General features: G+C 41.4%; 1 protein-coding gene across 4 annotated transcripts in view; it reads right to left on the reverse strand.

Moving 5' to 3' along the window:
• FRMD4B (FERM domain containing 4B) overlaps positions 1-18,824 on the reverse strand; it is a 360,856-nt gene that overhangs the window by 30,510 nt on the left and 311,522 nt on the right. For all 4 annotated transcript variants that reach the window (XM_033210405.1, XM_033210403.1, XM_033210404.1 and 1 more), the window contains 2 exons: positions 17,892-17,949; positions 15,823-15,909 (listed from right to left, as the gene is read on the reverse strand). In XM_033210405.1, coding sequence (XP_033066296.1) covers positions 15,823-15,909; positions 17,892-17,949 — 145 coding nt within the window. The remainder of the gene's footprint in view (positions 1-15,822; positions 15,910-17,891; positions 17,950-18,824) is intronic.

Raw genomic sequence — 18,824 nt, forward strand, 5'->3', positions numbered from 1 at the left:
GTGCAAAGTATGATTTCATATATGTGCATATAATAGTATAAATGTGGATTGGAATGGTACAAAATTCAGTGATTGCTTCTGTGGGCAGATGGTATGAAGGGTACGTTGTATAGGAACTTCAATATCACTAGTAATGTTTTCTTTTATTAATAAAAATAGGATGAAGTAAATATGACAAAATATTAGTAACATCTATTTAAGTGGTTGTACAGGTGTTGTCATATTTTTAGGACTCTTGGAATTTCTCAAAATTAAAATAAGTTTATATATAAAAAATGAATATAGGTTGGTCTATTTTATACAAGGGTGAGATTTTCACCGTCAAATGAGTTGTAATAATGAGTTGTAAGGTCCCTGTTTTAAACATTAAATATTATTACCATTTTCATTCTTTTCAATGTTTGAAGTTGCTAGGAAAATATTTCTCATTGTAGTGGTACTTGATCTAGCTGGCAGCTGGATATAAGCTGGCTTTTCTTTTGAAATTGCTGAAATCATTCTCCTATTGTGTTTTTTATTTCTGGACTCTTCATATCCAAGGGCCAGGATGCAGCTCTAAAAACGGCAATGGAGCTGAGGTGAATTCATTTGCTGAAAGATTGCTCATGCACCTTGCCTCAGACAGCACCTGGCACAGGGCAGGCAGTTGAATGGTGTTCATTCTCCTCCCTTTCTCCAGTGTTTATCTTAGAAGATAAATAAAAGGTACCCTCTGGTCAAAATCATGATGGGGCCGGGCGCGGTGGTTTGGTCAGGCGCAGTAGCTCATGCCTACAATCCCAGCACTTTGGGAAGCCGAGGTGGCTGGATCACTTGAGGTCAGGAGTTCGGACCAGCCTGACCAACATGGTGAAACCCCATGTCTACCAAAAATACAAAAACTAGCCGGGTATGGTGCGAGAGCCTATAATCCCAGCTATTTGAGAGGCTGAGGCAGGAGAATCACTTGAACCAGGTAGGTGGAGGTTGCAGTGAGCTGAGATCGCACCATTGCACTTCAACCCGGGCAACGAGAATGAAAACCCATCTCAAAAACAAGAACAGGCATGAGGGGATTTCAGACTAACGATCTGTATTTGAAGAAAGAGATCAAAGTTTAAAGGAAGATACAAGGAAGCTAAGTATGCTTCCCATTTTCTATTATTTGGACAATATTGGTGCCCATATAGGGTAGCACTATTACATATATGTATGTGTGTGTATATATAAAATATATGCATGTGTATGTACAAATACACTTGCAATTTTCATATTAAAACAGAAAAATGTATTTTGCCCAAACCAAAATTTTCACTCTTGGAAATTAAAAAATAAAAGAAGAGGAGCTTTATTTGTCCTGGATTACAATTAAGAGTATGGAACTAGAATGTTTTCTACAGTGATCATTATATAAGCATAATAATAATTAATGAGTATTTGTTATTGTCTATGTGGCACCTGCTAGTAGCTAAGAGTTCGAACACTATGTTGTTTTTAGATAAAATTTATGCTGCTAGTGATGAAAGGGAAGTAGTTGCAAGGTGAAAATAAAACTATAAATTAGGTCTTCTAGATTTCTTTCTGCTCTACGCTCATCTTGAATGATCAGTTGTGCCCTCTGGTATCAAAAGAAGGAAGTAAAGAGTGACCGAAGAATAATATCTGGGATTACTTTGCAATTGCAAAAGTAAATAGACAGATAGATAAAATATTAAAAGAGGAGCAACACAAATAACATTAACAAAGAGATAATCAAGAAATTACAACAGGAGGAGAATTTATCTTAAGGTTACAAATCTTATCTTAAAAAAATAAAGTGTCAAAAATTTAAAACTGACACAGAAGATAGTGCTGGAATCCAGCCGTATTTTGAAACTGAGCTATATAAAATATTGTAATCACAAGAAATTCCCTTAATCCTAAGATAAAGTGAAAAAAGTATTGATGGTTTTAGAATAATTTGCTGCAGATGATTACACTTTATTTAACGAAACGAATGTGCAGAATATTTAAGCCATTTTGTTGAAATCTATAATTAATAGTTAGATTCCACTCGAAGAACTACAAGAAATCACCTCTGCCCTATCCCACCCCGCTATTACAATGGTTCCTAAATATCTGAGGCTACTGTCAAACTTCAGCCAAAAAAAAAAAAATATATATATATACACATATATATACACACACACACACTATAAGGAAAAGCAGAAGGACCTTCCGGAGACACGGTACTTGTATTTCAGTAGCTTTGGGAGTCATTCCTTCCTTTTAATCAACAGATATTTCTTGAGTGCCGTGTATGTTCGAGGTCTTGTTCTTGTCAGCAAGTAATGGACAGAGCCCCTCCATTGTGGGGCTCACAAGAACCAAATGAACCAAGTCAGATTGCCTTGGTTAGCATTCTGTACTGCCACTTATCGCTGTGTGGTATTTGGCAAGCTGCTTAATGTTCCTGAATCTCAGTGTGTGCATCTGTAAAATGAGACCACTAACAATCACCTCAGAGAGTTGCCAGAAGGGGTCAGGGAAACTATGTTTGCGAAGCACTTAGCCCAGTGCCTGGCTCAGAATCAAAATTCAGTAAGCGATAAAGTCAGCTGTATTTGTAATGAAGAACTCTCAGTTCACCTCTCCAACTTTATCACATGGAGGGCAGTCACTTAATAGCAGAAACAAAAGCAAAAACTGCTGTCTGGATCCCACATCTTTCCATTGTTGGGAAACAGTTGGGTTATTCGGTTAACATATCTGTGTCACTCAGACTTCCAATTCTGTGAGTTTCGGGCTTTATAAAAGCTGGCTGCTCTATTTCTGTTTATTTCATTGGGGGTTTCCTGATACACCCTCTAGGTAGGAAATTTGCTCACTGTTTCTGTATCATGGAGGACATAAAGAGGAGGGAGAGGCTGGTCACGGCACACCCCACAGGCAGACAAAGCAAACTCCCTCCTGCCCCGAGTACCCAGGAAAGGAGGAATGTGCCCCAGCATGTACAAAAGTGCTGAGGAGTGTGTGCCTGCCACATGCTAGGAGGACCTCCCCGGGGGAATGAAAGACCCAGGGAAAGCCTTGGACAAAAAGGATCAAACTGTCTTTTTAAATCTTGATGAAATGAAAGTAGATGCCACCTAAAGGTTTCACACTAGGCCAGGACAGGAAAGACGTCAGGAGAGGCTTGGCTTTTTAATGGCAACTCACAGTACCTATAGGTTAATCATTTAACTGCAAATTCACCTGGAAATGACTAAACTTGAGACAGTCACAGCTGCAGTGTATGACGGTACATTAGTGACGCAGATGGTGGGGGATCCCCCTGCTATTATTACTTGAAGCCAAACAAAATCACTATATTATTGATTTATTCTTTTTTCATTTTGAAAGACTACACGTGATGCATATACTGTTAGTACCTTCCGGAATTTCACAGAATTATAGGCTTCTATAAAGCCCAATTGATCTACTTTCTTTCCATCAAATGTTTATGTGACAAAGTCTCTGCCCTCAAGGAGGGTACAGGCTATCAAAGAGACAGTCATACAACAAATACGCACAGTTAACACCAACAGTGCCAGCTGGCATAAACTAAGTGCTCAGCTGTAGACTAAGATGTTGCATCTATTATCTTACTGAGTCTTCCCAACAACCACACGGGGCAGTACTATTTTAGCCTCACTGTGCAGAAGAGAAAAACTGAGGCTCAGAGAGGTTTAAGTAAATTGGCCAAGGTCACACAGCTAAATAGGGGCAGATATTGACACATAAATACAGCCAGGCTCCAAGATCCCCAGTGTGTAACCACAGCATGCCATTTTGCCTTTTTCACCTGGGAAGAGTGCTATACGGGCATCTGTTATGTTTTTAACAAAAAAAAAGAAAAAGAGGGGTCGGGCGCGGTGGCTCAAGCCTGTAATCCCAGCACTTTGGGAGGCCGAGACGGGTGGATCACGAGGTCAGGAGATCGAGGCCATCCTGGTCTACACGATGAAACCCCGTTTCTACTAAAAAATACAAAAAACTAGCCGGGCGAGATGGCGGGCACCTGTAGTCCCAGCTACTCGGGAGGCTGAGGCAGGAGAATGGCGTAAACCCGGCAGGCGGAGCTTGCAGTGAGCCGAGATCGCGCCACTGCACTCCAGCCAGGGCGACAGAGCGAGACTCCGTCTCAAAAAAAAAAAAAAAAAAAAAAGAAAAGAAAAAGAAAAAGAGAAAAAAAATAACTTTTTTCTTTTTTTTTTTTGAGATGGAGTCTCGCTCTGTCGCCCTGGCTGGAGTGCAGTGGTGCCATCTCGGCTCACTGCAAGCTCCGCCTCCTGGGTTCACGCCATTCTCCTGCCTCAGCCTCCTGAGTAGCTGGGACTACAGGTGCCCGCCACCACGCCCGGCTAATTTTTTGTATTTTTAGTAGAGACGGAGTTTCAGCATGTTAGCCAGGTCTTGATCTCCTGACCTCGTGATCCACCCACCTTGGCCTCCCAAAGTGCTAGGATTACAAGCATGAGTCATGGCGCCCGGCACAAAGAAAAAGAGTAATTCTTATTTCTTCCTCAAATAAAAAAGAAAGCAATTATGGCAGCCATTTTTGGGATAGGACTGAGTCTTGAGTCTTTTTTTTTTTTTTTTTTTTTTAGATAGGGTCTTGGTCTGTCACCTAGGCTGGAGCACAATGGCATGATCACAGCTTACTGCAGCAGCCTCGACCTCTCGGGCTCAAGTGATCCTCTAATCTCGACATTCTGAGTAGCTGGGACAACAGGTACATGCTACCACATCTGGCTAATTTTTAAATTTCTTCTAGAGATGGGGTCTCCCTATGTTGCCCAGGCTGGTCTTGAACTTCTGGGCTCAAGGAATCCTCCCGCCTTGGCCTTCTAAAGTGCTGGGATTACAGGCATGAGCCATCACACCCAACCTGAGTCCCTTTAATTTTTCTTAGTGATTCTCAACCTGTGGTGATTTTTGCACCCCTGCTACTCCTCCCAACCGTCAACCTCAGGACATGGGGTGATGCTTAGAGACATTTTTGGTTAACACCCTGGAGGGGAGGGTGCTAATAGCATCTAGAGAGTAGAGACCAGGGATGCTGCCAACAGCTTACAGTGCACAGAATATGATGCCCCCCACAACAGAGAACTATATGGCCCCAAATGTCTATGGTGCTAAGGTTGGGAAACCTTGACTCAGAGGATAATATTTGATGATACAACTAGGCTTTGGTAGGTGAAATGTGCTGATGAAGGATATAACAATTTTTACTCTGAAACAATGAATTCTGGAGTCCTATTTCTTTCAGCTATGGCTGTTCACATTGCTTTACATACGCAAATGCTACCCACTAGAGGGGCTTACAACAATTGACCAAACTAGAAGAGTCAGCTGTGCTGAACTAAAATCTCATAAAAGTACCCAAATGGTATACGCTCTGGTAGTGAATGTTTTTTTCAGATGTGAGCTCATAAACTTACAAATAAAACACCATATCTTGGCCAGGTATGGGGGCTCACACCTGTAATTCCAGCACTTTGGGAGGCCGGGGTGGGGAGATTGCCTGAAGTCAGGAATTCGAGACCAGCCTGACCAATGGTGAAACCCTATCTCTGCTAAAAATACAAAAATTAGTCAGGCGTGCTGGTGTGTGCCTGTAGTCCCAGCTATTCAGGAGGCTGAGGCAGGAAAATTGCTTGAACACAGGAGGCGGAGTTTGCAGTGAGTTGAGATCACGCCACTGCACTCCAGCCTGGACGACAGTGACACTCCATCTCAAAAAAAACCAAACAAAACAAAAACCTGTATCTTAAATGCAAGGACTAAAACTCTTGAATATTTTCAGCAAAGTTTAGATGAAGTTCTGGGTACTGGGAAATATATAATGTAAAAACCAGACCACCTAAAAGGATGTCACCTCACCCAAGTTTCCTCTGTGGCTGAATCTCTAACCTTCCAGGGCTGATGTAATGACTTCCCGTTAAGACTCTCATCAGCGTGCTCACTGATGTATTTGATGCCACCAGGGCTGAGCTACTGTTCTGGGCACCGGTATAACTGTTACGGATATTTACAACTGGTATCCCTTCTTGTGGTTTTGTACCTAGTCTGGTTATTAAGTATTTTCAATAAAATACCTAATTTTGAATACATTCTTTCCAGATAGATTGGCAGGTACTTGATGACAGAGATTGTGGCTTTTTCCTTAACTGAGACAAAGAATATACAGTACTCATTCAGGGCCCCTGTAAATGCAATGGGCTTAATACTTTTTTTTTTTTTTTTTTTGGTGGAGGGGAGCATAAAATCAGGTACACTGCACTCTATAGTTAGAAATGTAGGGATAGATGAATTTGACAACTTTAGCTTATCACTGAAGCCTTGCTACCAAAAAAAAAAAAAAAAAGTCCCAAACCAGCCAATCATTGGTCACAAGCATATAATAAACTTTGGACAAGCACGATGGCTCACGCTTATAATACCAGCACTTTGGGAGGCTGAGATGGGAGGATCACTTGAGGCCATGAGTTCAAGATCACCTTGGGCAACACAGTGAGACCCTGTCTCCATAACAGAATTCAAATAATTAGTGGGACATGATGGCTCGTGCCTATAGTCCTAGCTACTTGAAAGGCTGAGGTGGGATGATTGCTTGAACAGAGGAGTTTGAGGCTGCAGTGAACTAGCATCATGCCTCTGCACTCCAGCCTGGGCAACAGAGTGAGAACTTATGTCTTAAAAAAAAAAAAAAAGAAAACAAAGGAAATCTTTACCGTTTACGCCTCTTCATAGAACTATTTTTTACAGTGCTTTATGTACTAATTGCTTTTGTCTGCATTCAGACTAGTGAATCCTATTTACGAGCTTTCATTTTTCTTCATGTGCCAGTGGTTCAACCATGTGGTAAATGCTTAGACTTGTAAAAGAATAGAAAAAAAACAACAGATGGCCAGGCACGGTGGCTCACACCTGTAATCCCAGCACTTTGGGAGGCCGAGGCGGGTGGATCACGAGGTCAAGAGATCGAAACCATCTTGGCCAACATGGTGAAACCTCATCTCTACTAAAAATACAAAAATTAGCTGGGCGTGGTGGGATGTGCCTATACTCCCAGCTACCCGGGAGGCTGAGGCAGGAGAATTGCTTGAACTTGGGAAGCAGAGGTTGCAGTGAGCCAAGATGGGGCCAATGCACTCCAGCTTGGCAACAGAGCGAGACTCCTTCTCAAAAAAAAAAAAAAAAAGACATATGATGGTTCTGCCTGTCTGGCAGCCACTTCCCCTTCTTCTAGTAGCATCTTCCATTTCTACACGGAACTCCATCAGCTTTAGCTACAGTGGTGTGCGGTGGCGCCATCTTGGCTCACTGCAACTTCCACCTCCTGGGTTCAAGCAATTCTCCTGCCTCAGTCTCCCAAGTAGCTGGGATTATGGGCACCCACCATCACATCTGGCTAATTTTTGTATTTTTATTTTTATTTATTTTTTTAGACAGGTTCTTGCTCTGTCACCCAGGCTAGAGTACAATGGTATGATCCTAGCTCACTGCAACCTCCACCTCCTGGGTTCAAGCAATTCTCCTGCCTCAGCCTCCTGAGTAGCTGAGATTACAGGCACCCACCACCACACCCGGCTAATTTTTTGTATTTTTAGTAGAGACAGGGTTTCACCATGTTGGCCAGGCTGGTCTCGAACTCCTGACCTCAGGCGATCCGCCCTCCTTGGCTTCCCAAAGTGCTGGGATTACAGACTGAACCACTGCAACCGGCCTCCTCCCGGTTTTTATAACATGTCTATCTCCTTCCCATCAGCATACTCTATTCTTTGATGAGAACAAGCCATACTGTTCTTTATGAGCTTTCTGCCCTTCAGGTCTCAGGTTAAACATCACCTTCCTTAGACAGGCTTTCCCTGAACACACCAAATGTCCCCTCCCTGCATCCCATTACTGTCTCTCCATCTCATGTGTTTCCATCAAAGATAATTACAATTTATAATTATGTCTTTATTTCTTTGCTTACTTCTCACCAACCATCCCTCCAAAGACTTCAAAGGAAAAAAATACAGTGTGACAGAAACTACTGATCTCCCCCAGGATCTATTTTTCCTTATTTTTAGGAATAGAACATCTTGAGTTATGCCAGGCGCGGTGGCTCACGCCTGTAATCCCAGCACTTTGGGAGGCTGAGGCGGGCAGATCATGAGGTCAGGAGTTCGAGACCAGCCTGGCCAACATGGTGAAACCTCATCTCTACTAAAAATACAAAAATTAATCGGGTGTGGTGGCATGCGCCTGTAGTCCCAGCTACTCAGGAGGCTGAGGCAGAAGAATGACTTGAACCCCGACAGGTGGAGGTTGCAGTGAACCAAGATCACACCACTGCACTCCAGCCTGGGCGACAGAGCGAGACTCCATCTCAAAAAAAAAAAAAAGGACATCTTGAGTTAAAGCTTTGCCCAGGGCCACTGACCTAGAGACAATACCTCCCAGCTGCCCTTGCACTCAGAGGTGGTACTTTCCAAATGACAGAGGAGCCTGCCTAGGCCTCCCTCTTTCCATGTTCTTCACCAATACCCAACCAATTTTCTAAAAGTTCCATGTTTTATGAGAACTGCTTAAAATTCTAATTGTGATCAACTATGGGAGGGGAAGAGAAAGACCACGCTGTACAATACACTTTCTATAAATTAAAGTATGGCGTAGAGGGGAGAATAACCCACTCAGTGAAATAACTCACTAACTCGTTGGGTCCTCATAATGATCTGTGAGGTGGACAGCAGACAAGAATTATCTCAATCTGATAGCTGAAAAAAATGAAGGCCCAGAAAGGTTGAATGACAGCTCTGAGTCAGCCAGTTGGTAAGTGGAAATGCAGAACTGGTTCTTATTTCAAATCCACGCTGTAGGATGGGAGTTCTCCTCCCACTGACTCTGCAGAAGATTTTAACAATCAGATTGATTACTGGTGTGGGTGAAGCTTAGATACACACTTTATAAACAGGATGGACCAGTCTCTGGTTGATATTCTAAATCCAATTATTTTCTTCGATACCATGCTTTATTTGGCATTAATGTAGAAAGAGAACAACCCATGTTCTCTTCTCCTACAGTTAATCTCATCTGGAATTTCAGCAGTATCAGAAGTAGCTTCTCATCTAGGTCCAAGGTGTTACGGTCATGGTGGAAAGAAGAGCTTAGAAATGCTCAAGATAGCTGTGCTTAAAAAAATATCCAAGTCACTGTCTTTAAATAAAATAACCTTGTAGTTGTATGAGAAGAAGACTTTTGTGCTTGTTACTTAATTCATTTGGCTTTAGGTATTTGGGAATTCCAATATATAGAGAGACAGAAACTGAAAGCTTAGAACCTTTTCCCACCTTCACATGTCCTGCAGTGATGAAGTTCGACTCAAGTCTTTCTTGGCATGATATAATGCAAAAAGATACTTATCTTGAAAAGCATTTTGTGCTACTTGGACACCTCGACAGTATGTCATTTTATCTCTGCCATCTGACAGGCTCTGGCTTTCCCATGGGAAGCATTTGCTGAAGGGATACAAATCTGTCACGACATAGACTAATACTTGGCTCAGTCCCTGACCCACTGTCTGCTTCTTTATGAAGAAGAGACATTTTTCCTTGAAGTACTGAACAATAAATACTTGGAACACAAGGCTGCTTTTTTTTTTTTTCTTTAAGTGAAAGTTCATCAGTCTCTAAGTCCAGATGTCTTGCCATTTGGAATTAAGTTCAGTTCTGGTATGTTTTCACATTCTCTAAGAGTTTGCAATGTCATATTCATACACAAAGGGAGGACTATAAAGTAAAACTGCTTATTGTCTTAATTTTTAATACCCTGAATGTTTGTGGTTTGTAATTTTGGATTAAAAATTTTTCCTTTAATTTGCATCACACCTTCAGGCATGATGGTTAATGAATTAGGAGGTGAAACAAGTGCTTACACATCTCTGAAAACAGAAATTTGAGAGTAGAGGCCACGCGTGGTGGCACACATCTGTATTCCCAGAACTTTGGGAGGCTCAGACGGGTGGATCACCTGAGGTCAGGAGTTCGAGACCAGCCTGACCAACATGGTGAAACTCCATCTCTGCTAAAAATACAAAATTAGCCAGGCATGGTGGCCCATGCCTGTAATTCCAGCTACTTGGGAGGCTGAGGCAGGAGAATTGCTTGAACCCAGGAAGCGGGGGTTGCAGGGAGCTGAGCTGAGATCATGCCATTGCACTCCAGCCTGGGCAACAAGAGTGAAATGCCATCTCAAAAAAAAAAAATAAAGAAAGAAAATTTGAGAGTGGATTCTTAGCTGTGGTTTTGTAGCAATGTTGTGTCCCTCTCTAACCAGTGATCCAAGAATATTTCCCATACTCTTTTATTGTCTGTCCTCTCACTACTACTAATGATGATGGTGTATCAGCTATGGTGCTAAATTTGTCCTCTAGGTCTTACAACCACCCTACACAGTTGGTGGCAATACCCTTGTACAGATGAGAAAACCACTTTTAAAGAGAGATTAAACATGCTCAAGGTGGCATAGTAAATAGACACCAGGGGCAGAGGTTGGGATGCCTCCCCAACTCTTGCCCTGCATCACGGTACTACATACTGATTGAAAATAACTTGTTGGCACCCTGGACTGGCAAAAACGCCATATAAATAAAAGACTTGAAGAGCATCTGCTGGATGCCCTGGGAGGTAGAACAAATACCTCCCCACCCTCAACATTCACAGGTGATACTGATACAGAAAGGTCTGAAGGTCACTGCTGGGAGATCTTGGAACAACTCCTTTTCAAAACAGCTTTTCGGCATCAGTTTACTTATTCTTTTTTTTTTGAGACGGAGTCTCGCTCTGTCGCCCAGGCTGGAGTGCAGTGGCCGGATCTCAGCTCACTACAAGCTCCGTCTCCCGGGTTTACGCCATTCTCCTGCCTCAGCCTCCGGAGTAGCTGGGACTACAGGCGCCTGCCACCTCGCCCGGCTAGTTTTTTTTTTTGTATTTTTTAGTAGAGACGGGGTTTCACCGTGTTAGCCAGGATGGTCTCGATCTCCTGACCTTGTGATCCGCCCGTCTTGGCCTCCCAAAGTGCTGGGATTACAGGCTTGAGCCACCGCGCCCGGCCTACTTATTCTTAATACTTATTCTCCGTACATTTCCCTCCTTCTGGCCTGCTTTTAAGCCACATAATTGCAACAAGACAGGATGTGGCTCAAGAGGCTGAGCACCTTAAGGCCTCTCATTATAGCCTTTGTTTCATTAGAGTTTGCCAATTTGACCTTCATTCCTGCTGGTCCATTGGTAAACTTGCAGCCTGCACAGGTCCACACAAACAGCTGCAGCATGATCCTCCTTTAACAGAAGGCTGTGCTCATGGTCCTTTAAATTATGCATTCTTTCATTTGTGCAAACTAGGCCAGGAGAAGGACTTGTGGAACAGCCTCAATCCTTACATTGTCTGGACATAAAAATAAATATATGGAAGCAAAATCCATTGTCAGATTTTCACAAAAGAAGAAAAGAAGAAACAAGCAATGGAACAGAGTAGACATCCCCTTAAAAAAATGGAGAAAGAGAAGGCAAGAAAGTGATAACATGGGCCGGGTATGGTGGCTCACGCCTATAATTCCAGCACTTTGGGAGGCCGAGGCGGGAGGATTGTCTGAGGTCAGGAGTTCGAGACCAGCTTGGCCAGCATGGTGAAAACCCATCTCTACTAAAAATACAAAAATTAGCCAAGCGTGGTGGCAGGAGCCTGTAATCCCAGCTCCTCGGGAGGCTGAGGTAGGAGAATCGCTCAAACCCAGGAGGCGGAGGTTGCAGTGAGCCGAGATCGTACCATTGCACTCCAGCCTGGGCAACAGAGTGAAACCCTGTCTCAAAAACAAAAAAAAAAAAAGAAAAGAAAAGAAAAGAAAAAAAAAAAGCGATAACACAAGAAGGACTGCGTGGGGTCTTTTTAAAAATTGAGTGGCATGTTTTGGAAATGAAACAGAAGAACTCTGCAAATTCAAAAAAGGAAGTAGCTTCTGATTCTTTTCTAGACTCTGGAATGAACAAGCAAACCTGATTATGATCAGTGTCAAGCAATATTTGCCAATTTCTATGAAACTGTGAATGTAAAGAAAGGCCTGTGAGTCATGAGTACAGGAGAGGAAATTAACTGCAATATTGACTGTGCAGATTCTGATTCACCACTATTTTGGGGGAAAGCCTGGTTGCTGTTAGCAAATGCATTTACATTCTGCTGGAAGCTCAATCTTATCAAGCCACTTTAGCTAATAAATTACTTATGAGTTGCTTTAAGTAATATTTTACTTGGAAGATTCAGAAAAACCAGTAAGTTTTTCTGAATAACCAATTATTTTCTGAAATAACTCCTGAGTGTTATTTCTGAAGTAAAATTCAGAAGAGAAATAAGTTAGCAAAAAAATCTCAATACAAGTGAGGTCTACCTTAAGAAAACATGATAGGCAGTATTTTGGTCTTGCAAAATAGATAAACTAGGGTAAAGTATTTGCTTTGACTGCGATTTTTTATTATGCTCTGCAAACTCTCTCCACTCCTGCAAATGGAAACAAGTATGATGTCCATCAAAAGTGAATTGGTTAAAGAAAGTATGTATTTCCACATCATGAAACACTAGGCAGCTTTAAAAAAAGTGAAAAGAAATCGGTTTATAAGTAAGCTAGAGAAAAATGGCAGGTATGAAACAACTGTATATATTAGATTTCTCTGTCTTTGTAAATGCTTAGAATATACACTGACAAAATCCAAATGAACTGGTACCATTTTTTTTAACAGTCGCTGGTTGCCATGGGGGAAAAAATGGGGACTGCAGAAGACTTCCTCCCCAATGCATTGTTTTGTAGTGTTTGCTGCCATTTTTTTTTCCTTGCCCTTGTGAGTATTTCTTACTCTGGGGAAGAAAAAAAAAGAAAAAGAAAAAGCTAACAATAAATAAAATTGATTTTAAAAAATATTTGAAAAAATTGGGTATCCTTCATTTCTAATATTATTGATTAGAAATTAGGCTTTAGAAGTCAATTTTTGAAATACAAGCAGGAACAATAGTACTTATATTCCTTCTGGAAATTAATTAGGTATTCCTTAAATTGATCTTGGTCACAGAGCTTATAGAATAAAAATGTTAACATACAATTACAAACATGCTCTCTCACTGTCCTCTACTGCTTGTTGAATGATGCACGGTTGTTTTCATTGATTTTTTTTTTTTTTTTCCCTGACACAAGGTTTTGCTCTGTCACCCAGGCTGGTGTGCAGTGGCATGATCATAGTTCATTACAGCCTCAACCTCCCAGGCTCAAGTGATCCTCCTACCTCAGCCTCCTGTATAACTGGGACTACAGGCATTTGCCACCAGGCCTGGCTAATTTTTTTAAAGTTTTCTTTTTTATTCTCTTTTTTTTGTAGAGATGGGGTCTTGTCACATTGCTCAGGCTGGACTTGAACTCCTGGCCTTAAACAGTCCTCCCATCTTGACCTCCAAAAGCACTGGGATTACAGGCATGAGCCACCACACTCAGCCTTATCAATAATTTCTAGTAAGAAGCCTCAATGCCCTACTAGCCTGATCCAGGAAAGCTGGATCAGTATTGGAGGTTGGGGGTGGTGGGGATATGGCTTTCCCTAATCTACTCTTTTGTGTTATCTTTTGTGTTCACAACCATAAAATGGGGAAAAGAGGGGAGTTTTATTTATTTTCACAACTCATGGAAGACTGTGTGCACCGACTGAAGCTGCATGGACACTTAGAAGATGAAGAGTATGTATGATTATAGGGCTGCTTTATAAAGAGAATGGCTGTTTTTCTCACATACATTAAAGCAAGAGACAGATGGAAATGATAGGAGTTATTTAAGGCTGTGATGTCGGGTTGTGATAATGCAGGTAGCTGACCATGGTCTGTTATTAGAGGTCACTGTTTTACTCCTGTGCTTTCAGTGATGGCAGGATGGCACAGGGAGAGTGGAGTAGCACAACCAACCAGGGCAGCATGAGTCAGTCTTGATGTCGCTGTAATACCGAAGGAGGCCAAGAGCAGCTGCATGGTGATCTATATGGATTCTTCAACTCTTATATGTGCAAAAACGTGTTGTACACTTGAGCTTGGATCAAGAGAAGCAGATTCAGCTGGGCATAGTGGCTCATGCCTGTAATCCCAGTGCTTTGGGAGGCTAAGGTGGGAAGACTGCTTGAGCCCAGGAGTTCAAGACCAGTCTGGGAAAAATAGCCAGACTTTGTCTCTGCAGAACACTTTCTAAAAATTATCTGGGCATGGGTGCATGTGCCTGTAGTCCCAGCTACTTGGGAGGCTGAGGTGGAAGGATTGCTTGAGCCAGGGAAGTCGAGGCTGCAGTGACCTGTGATCAGGCCACTGCACTCCAGCCAATGGAACACAGTGAGACTCATCTAAAAAAATAATAATAATAATGAATTTTTTTTTTTTTTTTTTGAGACGGAATCTCACCCTGTCGCCCAGGCTGGAGTGCAGCGGCGTGATCTTGGCTCACTGCAACCTCTGCCTCCCAGGTTCAAGCAATTTTCCTGCCTCAGCCTCCTGAGTAGCTGGGACTATAGGTGCATGCTGTTATGCCCAACTCATTTTTTGTAGTTTAGTAGAGACGGGGTTTCATCATGTTGCCCTGGCTGATCGCAAACTCCTGAGCTCAGGCAATCCACCAGACTCGGCCTCCCAAAGTGCCGGGATTACAGGCGTGAGCTACCGTGCTCAGCTAATAATGAATTTTTAAAAAAATATCTTCATAATAAAATTTTAAATTGACATTAATGTTACTTATTTAGCCCTGGAAATCCAAATCTGATAGATTGTGACCCTCTTTTTTTTTTTTTTTTTATTTTGAGATGGAGTTTCTCTCTGTTGCCCAGGCTGGAGTGCAGTGGCACGATCTTGTCTCACTGCAACCTCTGCCTCCCAGGTTCAAGCAATGCTCATGCCTCAGCCTCCCGTGTAGCTGGGATTACAGGTGCCTGCTACCACATGTGGCTAATTTTTCTATTTTTAGTAGAGACGGGGTTACACCATGTTGATCAGGCTGGTCTCGAATTCCTGACCTCCTGATCTGCCCGCCTTGGCCTCCCAAAGTGCTGGGATTACAGACAGGAGTCACCATATCCAGCCTGTGACCCTTTAATAAATAGCACACAACTGATTTTTCTCTACAAAAAGCAGACATGTTCACTGCAGAAAATTGTGAAACAGAGATAATAGCATCAGAAGAAAGATGACTCATACCTGCATCATTGAGAGATCACTAGCACCAAAAAATTTGGCTGATGTCTTTATTATTCATTTATATGTCTACCATCCAATTCAAATATGTATATGTATAAATGTACATACAAAATTTACAAAATAAATGGCATCATCCTGTTCATACTAACATGAAATAGAAACCTAATGGTGTGAGCTTGTGGCTGGGCATGGTGGCTCATGCCTATAATCCCAGCATTTTGGGAGGCCAAGGTTGGCGGATCATTTGAGGTCAGAAGTTTGAGACCAGCCTGGCCAACATGACAAAACCCCGTCTCTACTAAAAGTACAAAAATTAGCCAGGTGTGGTGACACATGTCTGTAATTCCAGCTACTTGGGAAGCTGAGGGAGGAGTATCGCTTGAACCCAGGAGGCGGAGGTTGCAGTGAGCCACTATCACCCCACTGTACTCCAGCTTGGACAACAAAGCAAAACTCCATCTCAAAAAAACCCAAAAACCCCCAACAGCCTAATGGTGTGTGCTTGTCAACTATGTTGTGATTAACATCTTTTGAACAGTTCAAAGTTCTCCTAAAGTGATTCGAACTTACCTTCCGAGGCTTCACCTTGTCTTGTATATCATACTGGCCAATTCCCTTATAGCTGATTCCAAGCCACCAAGGAAGTCCTTGCTTATCCTAGAAGTTGAAAAAGCATGAGAACCAAGACCTAGCTGTTAACTCTTCTAGAAACGAATAAAATTTACCAATTTCACCTTTTTTTTTTCCTTGAGACAGAGTCTCGTTCTGTCGCCAGGCTGGAGTGCAGTGGCATGATCTCGACTCACTGCAACCTCTGCCTCTGGGTTTGAGTAATTCCCCTGCCTCAGCCTCCCGAGTAGCTGGGATTATAGGTGTGCACCACCATGCCTGGCTAATTTTTTGTATTTTAGTAGAGATGGGGTTTCACTATGTTGGCTAGGATGGTCTTGATCTCTTGACCTCATGATCTGCCCACCTCAGCCTCCCAAAGTGCTGGGATTACAGGCGTGAGCCATCACACCCGGCAATTTCACCTCTTAACAAGTATCAGCAAGTCAAAATAAAGCTGTCTTGATAAACAAAACATTATTTTAAAACCTAACTTGTTACTAAAACATCTTGGAGTTTCTTCAAATAGAATCTTTCAGTTGAAATAGTCCAATACTGTTAATACCATCAAAAAGAGTAAAGCATTACTGTTTCGATTAAACAGTTGGAGAAAATAAATAAAATGTAAGTAATTCAACTAAGAATTAATCCAGTAAAAAGCCAGTTATCCATTAAAAAAAAAAAAAAGCTCTTTCTCTCTTAATTAGTAACCAGTTATAAAAGGTTGGGGACGTTTCCAAAGAATTGCAAAGATGAGAAAAGTGGTTCCAATTCCTGATGTTTATAAAACAATTAACAATGAACATGGGGATATTGAAAACCCTTTTGGAGAACTGTACAATTCAATGACAGGATGTTTGAATAATTGGTTCGAGGTACACATGGGGAGGTGAGTAATATTTTTTTCATAAATTTATCTTTTATGTTTTGCCAAAGCATAGAATATACTGACACAGGAAAGGAAAATTTAGGCTTACACAGATTCCTATATGCAAACTGGAGTCAGTAGAAATTAAAGTTAAATTGGAGGCTGGGCATGGTGGTTCATGCCTGTAATTCCAGCACTTTGGGAGCCCGAGGCGGGTGGATCACCTGAGGTCAGGAGTTAGAGACCAGCCTGGCCAACATGGTGAATCCCCATCTCTACCAAATATACAAAAAATGAGCCAGGTGTGGTGGTGCGTGCCTATAATCCCAGCTAATCTGGGGGCTGAGGCAGGAGAATCGCTCAAATCTGGGAGGCAGAGGTTGCAGTGAGCTGAGATCACGCCACTGCACTCCAGCCTGGGCAGTAGAGCTAGACTCCATCTCAAAAAAAAAAAAAAAAAAAAAAAAAGTTAAATTGGTACTGATTTTTAGCACAAGAATTCTCATTATGTAAATATTTTTTATCTAATTTCCCATCATTTTGAATTGTATAGAGATATGAACATTATCATAACATGAAAAGTCAATCAAGAACTGATCAATTATAAAATTATTTCTCTTCCAAACAAGACATCCTTAACACTTTCATCTCATCATCTCAAAATATCTGTCAATCTCTCTCTGCTTATAAATATCTGAAAATACTTTTCATCATCTCAAAATATTTCTTTGTTAATCTCTCCCCACTTATAAAACACCTGAAAATACAGTGTATGTAATATACACTGATTGAAACATGGTATTAAAAATCCTGTTAAAATTTCAGCATTTCATGAAGCTGTTGAAATAACGCTGGAGACTGCATACTTTTCTAACAAAAGCACTCTCAAATGAAGATCTGGTAGTGCTAGAAAGGTGACCAACTGGAAAAAGGACCGATCAGCAAGCAAAGGTGTTTCAAAAGAGAATGATCTGAACATCTTAGGACGAAGAGAGGTCTTGGAAAAACATTTTACCATAGTAAGTATTTTGCAAAAATAATGTGCTTTATAATTTGCTACAAATGGCAAGATATAATCAGCCTTTTATATATTACGAGAAAAGTTGGTATTGTGCAATAACTCTCAATAATCATGAAAGCTTTGTTATGTAAAACGATTTACCTTTACTGCATAATAATGGACACCATAAGTTGGTAGAGCTTCTACTATTTTCATATACCTATAGAAAATAAACATGTATCACAATCTTATTAAAATAATTATTTTCTCATTTGGGAAAAGTGATTTAAAGAAACACCATGTTTCTACTTTCCTCATTATCAGAATAATTAATAAGTTTCACTCAAATAGAAACAGAATAAACTATTTTGGGGAGTAACATACTTTAGCTTATCCAAATGTTAGGAAAATGCTAATAGAACCTCAATTTCAAAATTACAGAAAACGTTACTTTCCACACATTCAAATGTTTATGGATTAGGAATGTACTGTATTATAAACTCCACTTGCATGTGTTTTTAAAGTAAGCCCCTAATGATGCAAGCAATGAGCACCAACTTTTGGGTCATACTCATAAGTTAAACAATAAAGCTATTCCATATATTGCTTGTGGTAGAGGTTACATAACTAGAAACATCTGTCAAAACTCCTAGAAAGATATACTTTAAAACTATGAATTATGTAAACCTGACTTAAAAAATATGTCCCCCCCCCCAGGCCGGGCGCAGTGGCTCACGCCTGTAATCCCAGCATTTTGGGAGGCAGAGGCAAGTGGATCACCCGAGGTCAGCAGTTCAAGACCAGCCTGGCCAACATGATGAAACCCTGTCTCTACTAAAAATACAAAAATTAGCTGGGTGTTGTGGCGGGCACCTGTAATCCCAGCTATTTGGGAGGCTGAGGCAGAAGAATTGCTTGAATTCGGGAAGTGGAGGTTGCAGTGAGCCGAGATTGCACCATTGCACTCCAGCCTGGATGACAGAGCGAGAATCTGTCCAAAAAAAAAAAAAAAAAGTCCCCCCAAAATAAAAATTAAAGCGATGATGCCGCTACTTGCTATTTTTAATTCAGCAATGTTTATTGTACACCTTTAAG

The sequence above is a fragment of the Trachypithecus francoisi genome, unplaced genomic scaffold (assembly GCF_009764315.1).
Source record: "Trachypithecus francoisi isolate TF-2019V2 unplaced genomic scaffold, Tfra_2.0 Lachesis_group0, whole genome shotgun sequence".
NCBI classification, from domain to species: domain Eukaryota; kingdom Metazoa; phylum Chordata; class Mammalia; order Primates; family Cercopithecidae; genus Trachypithecus; species Trachypithecus francoisi.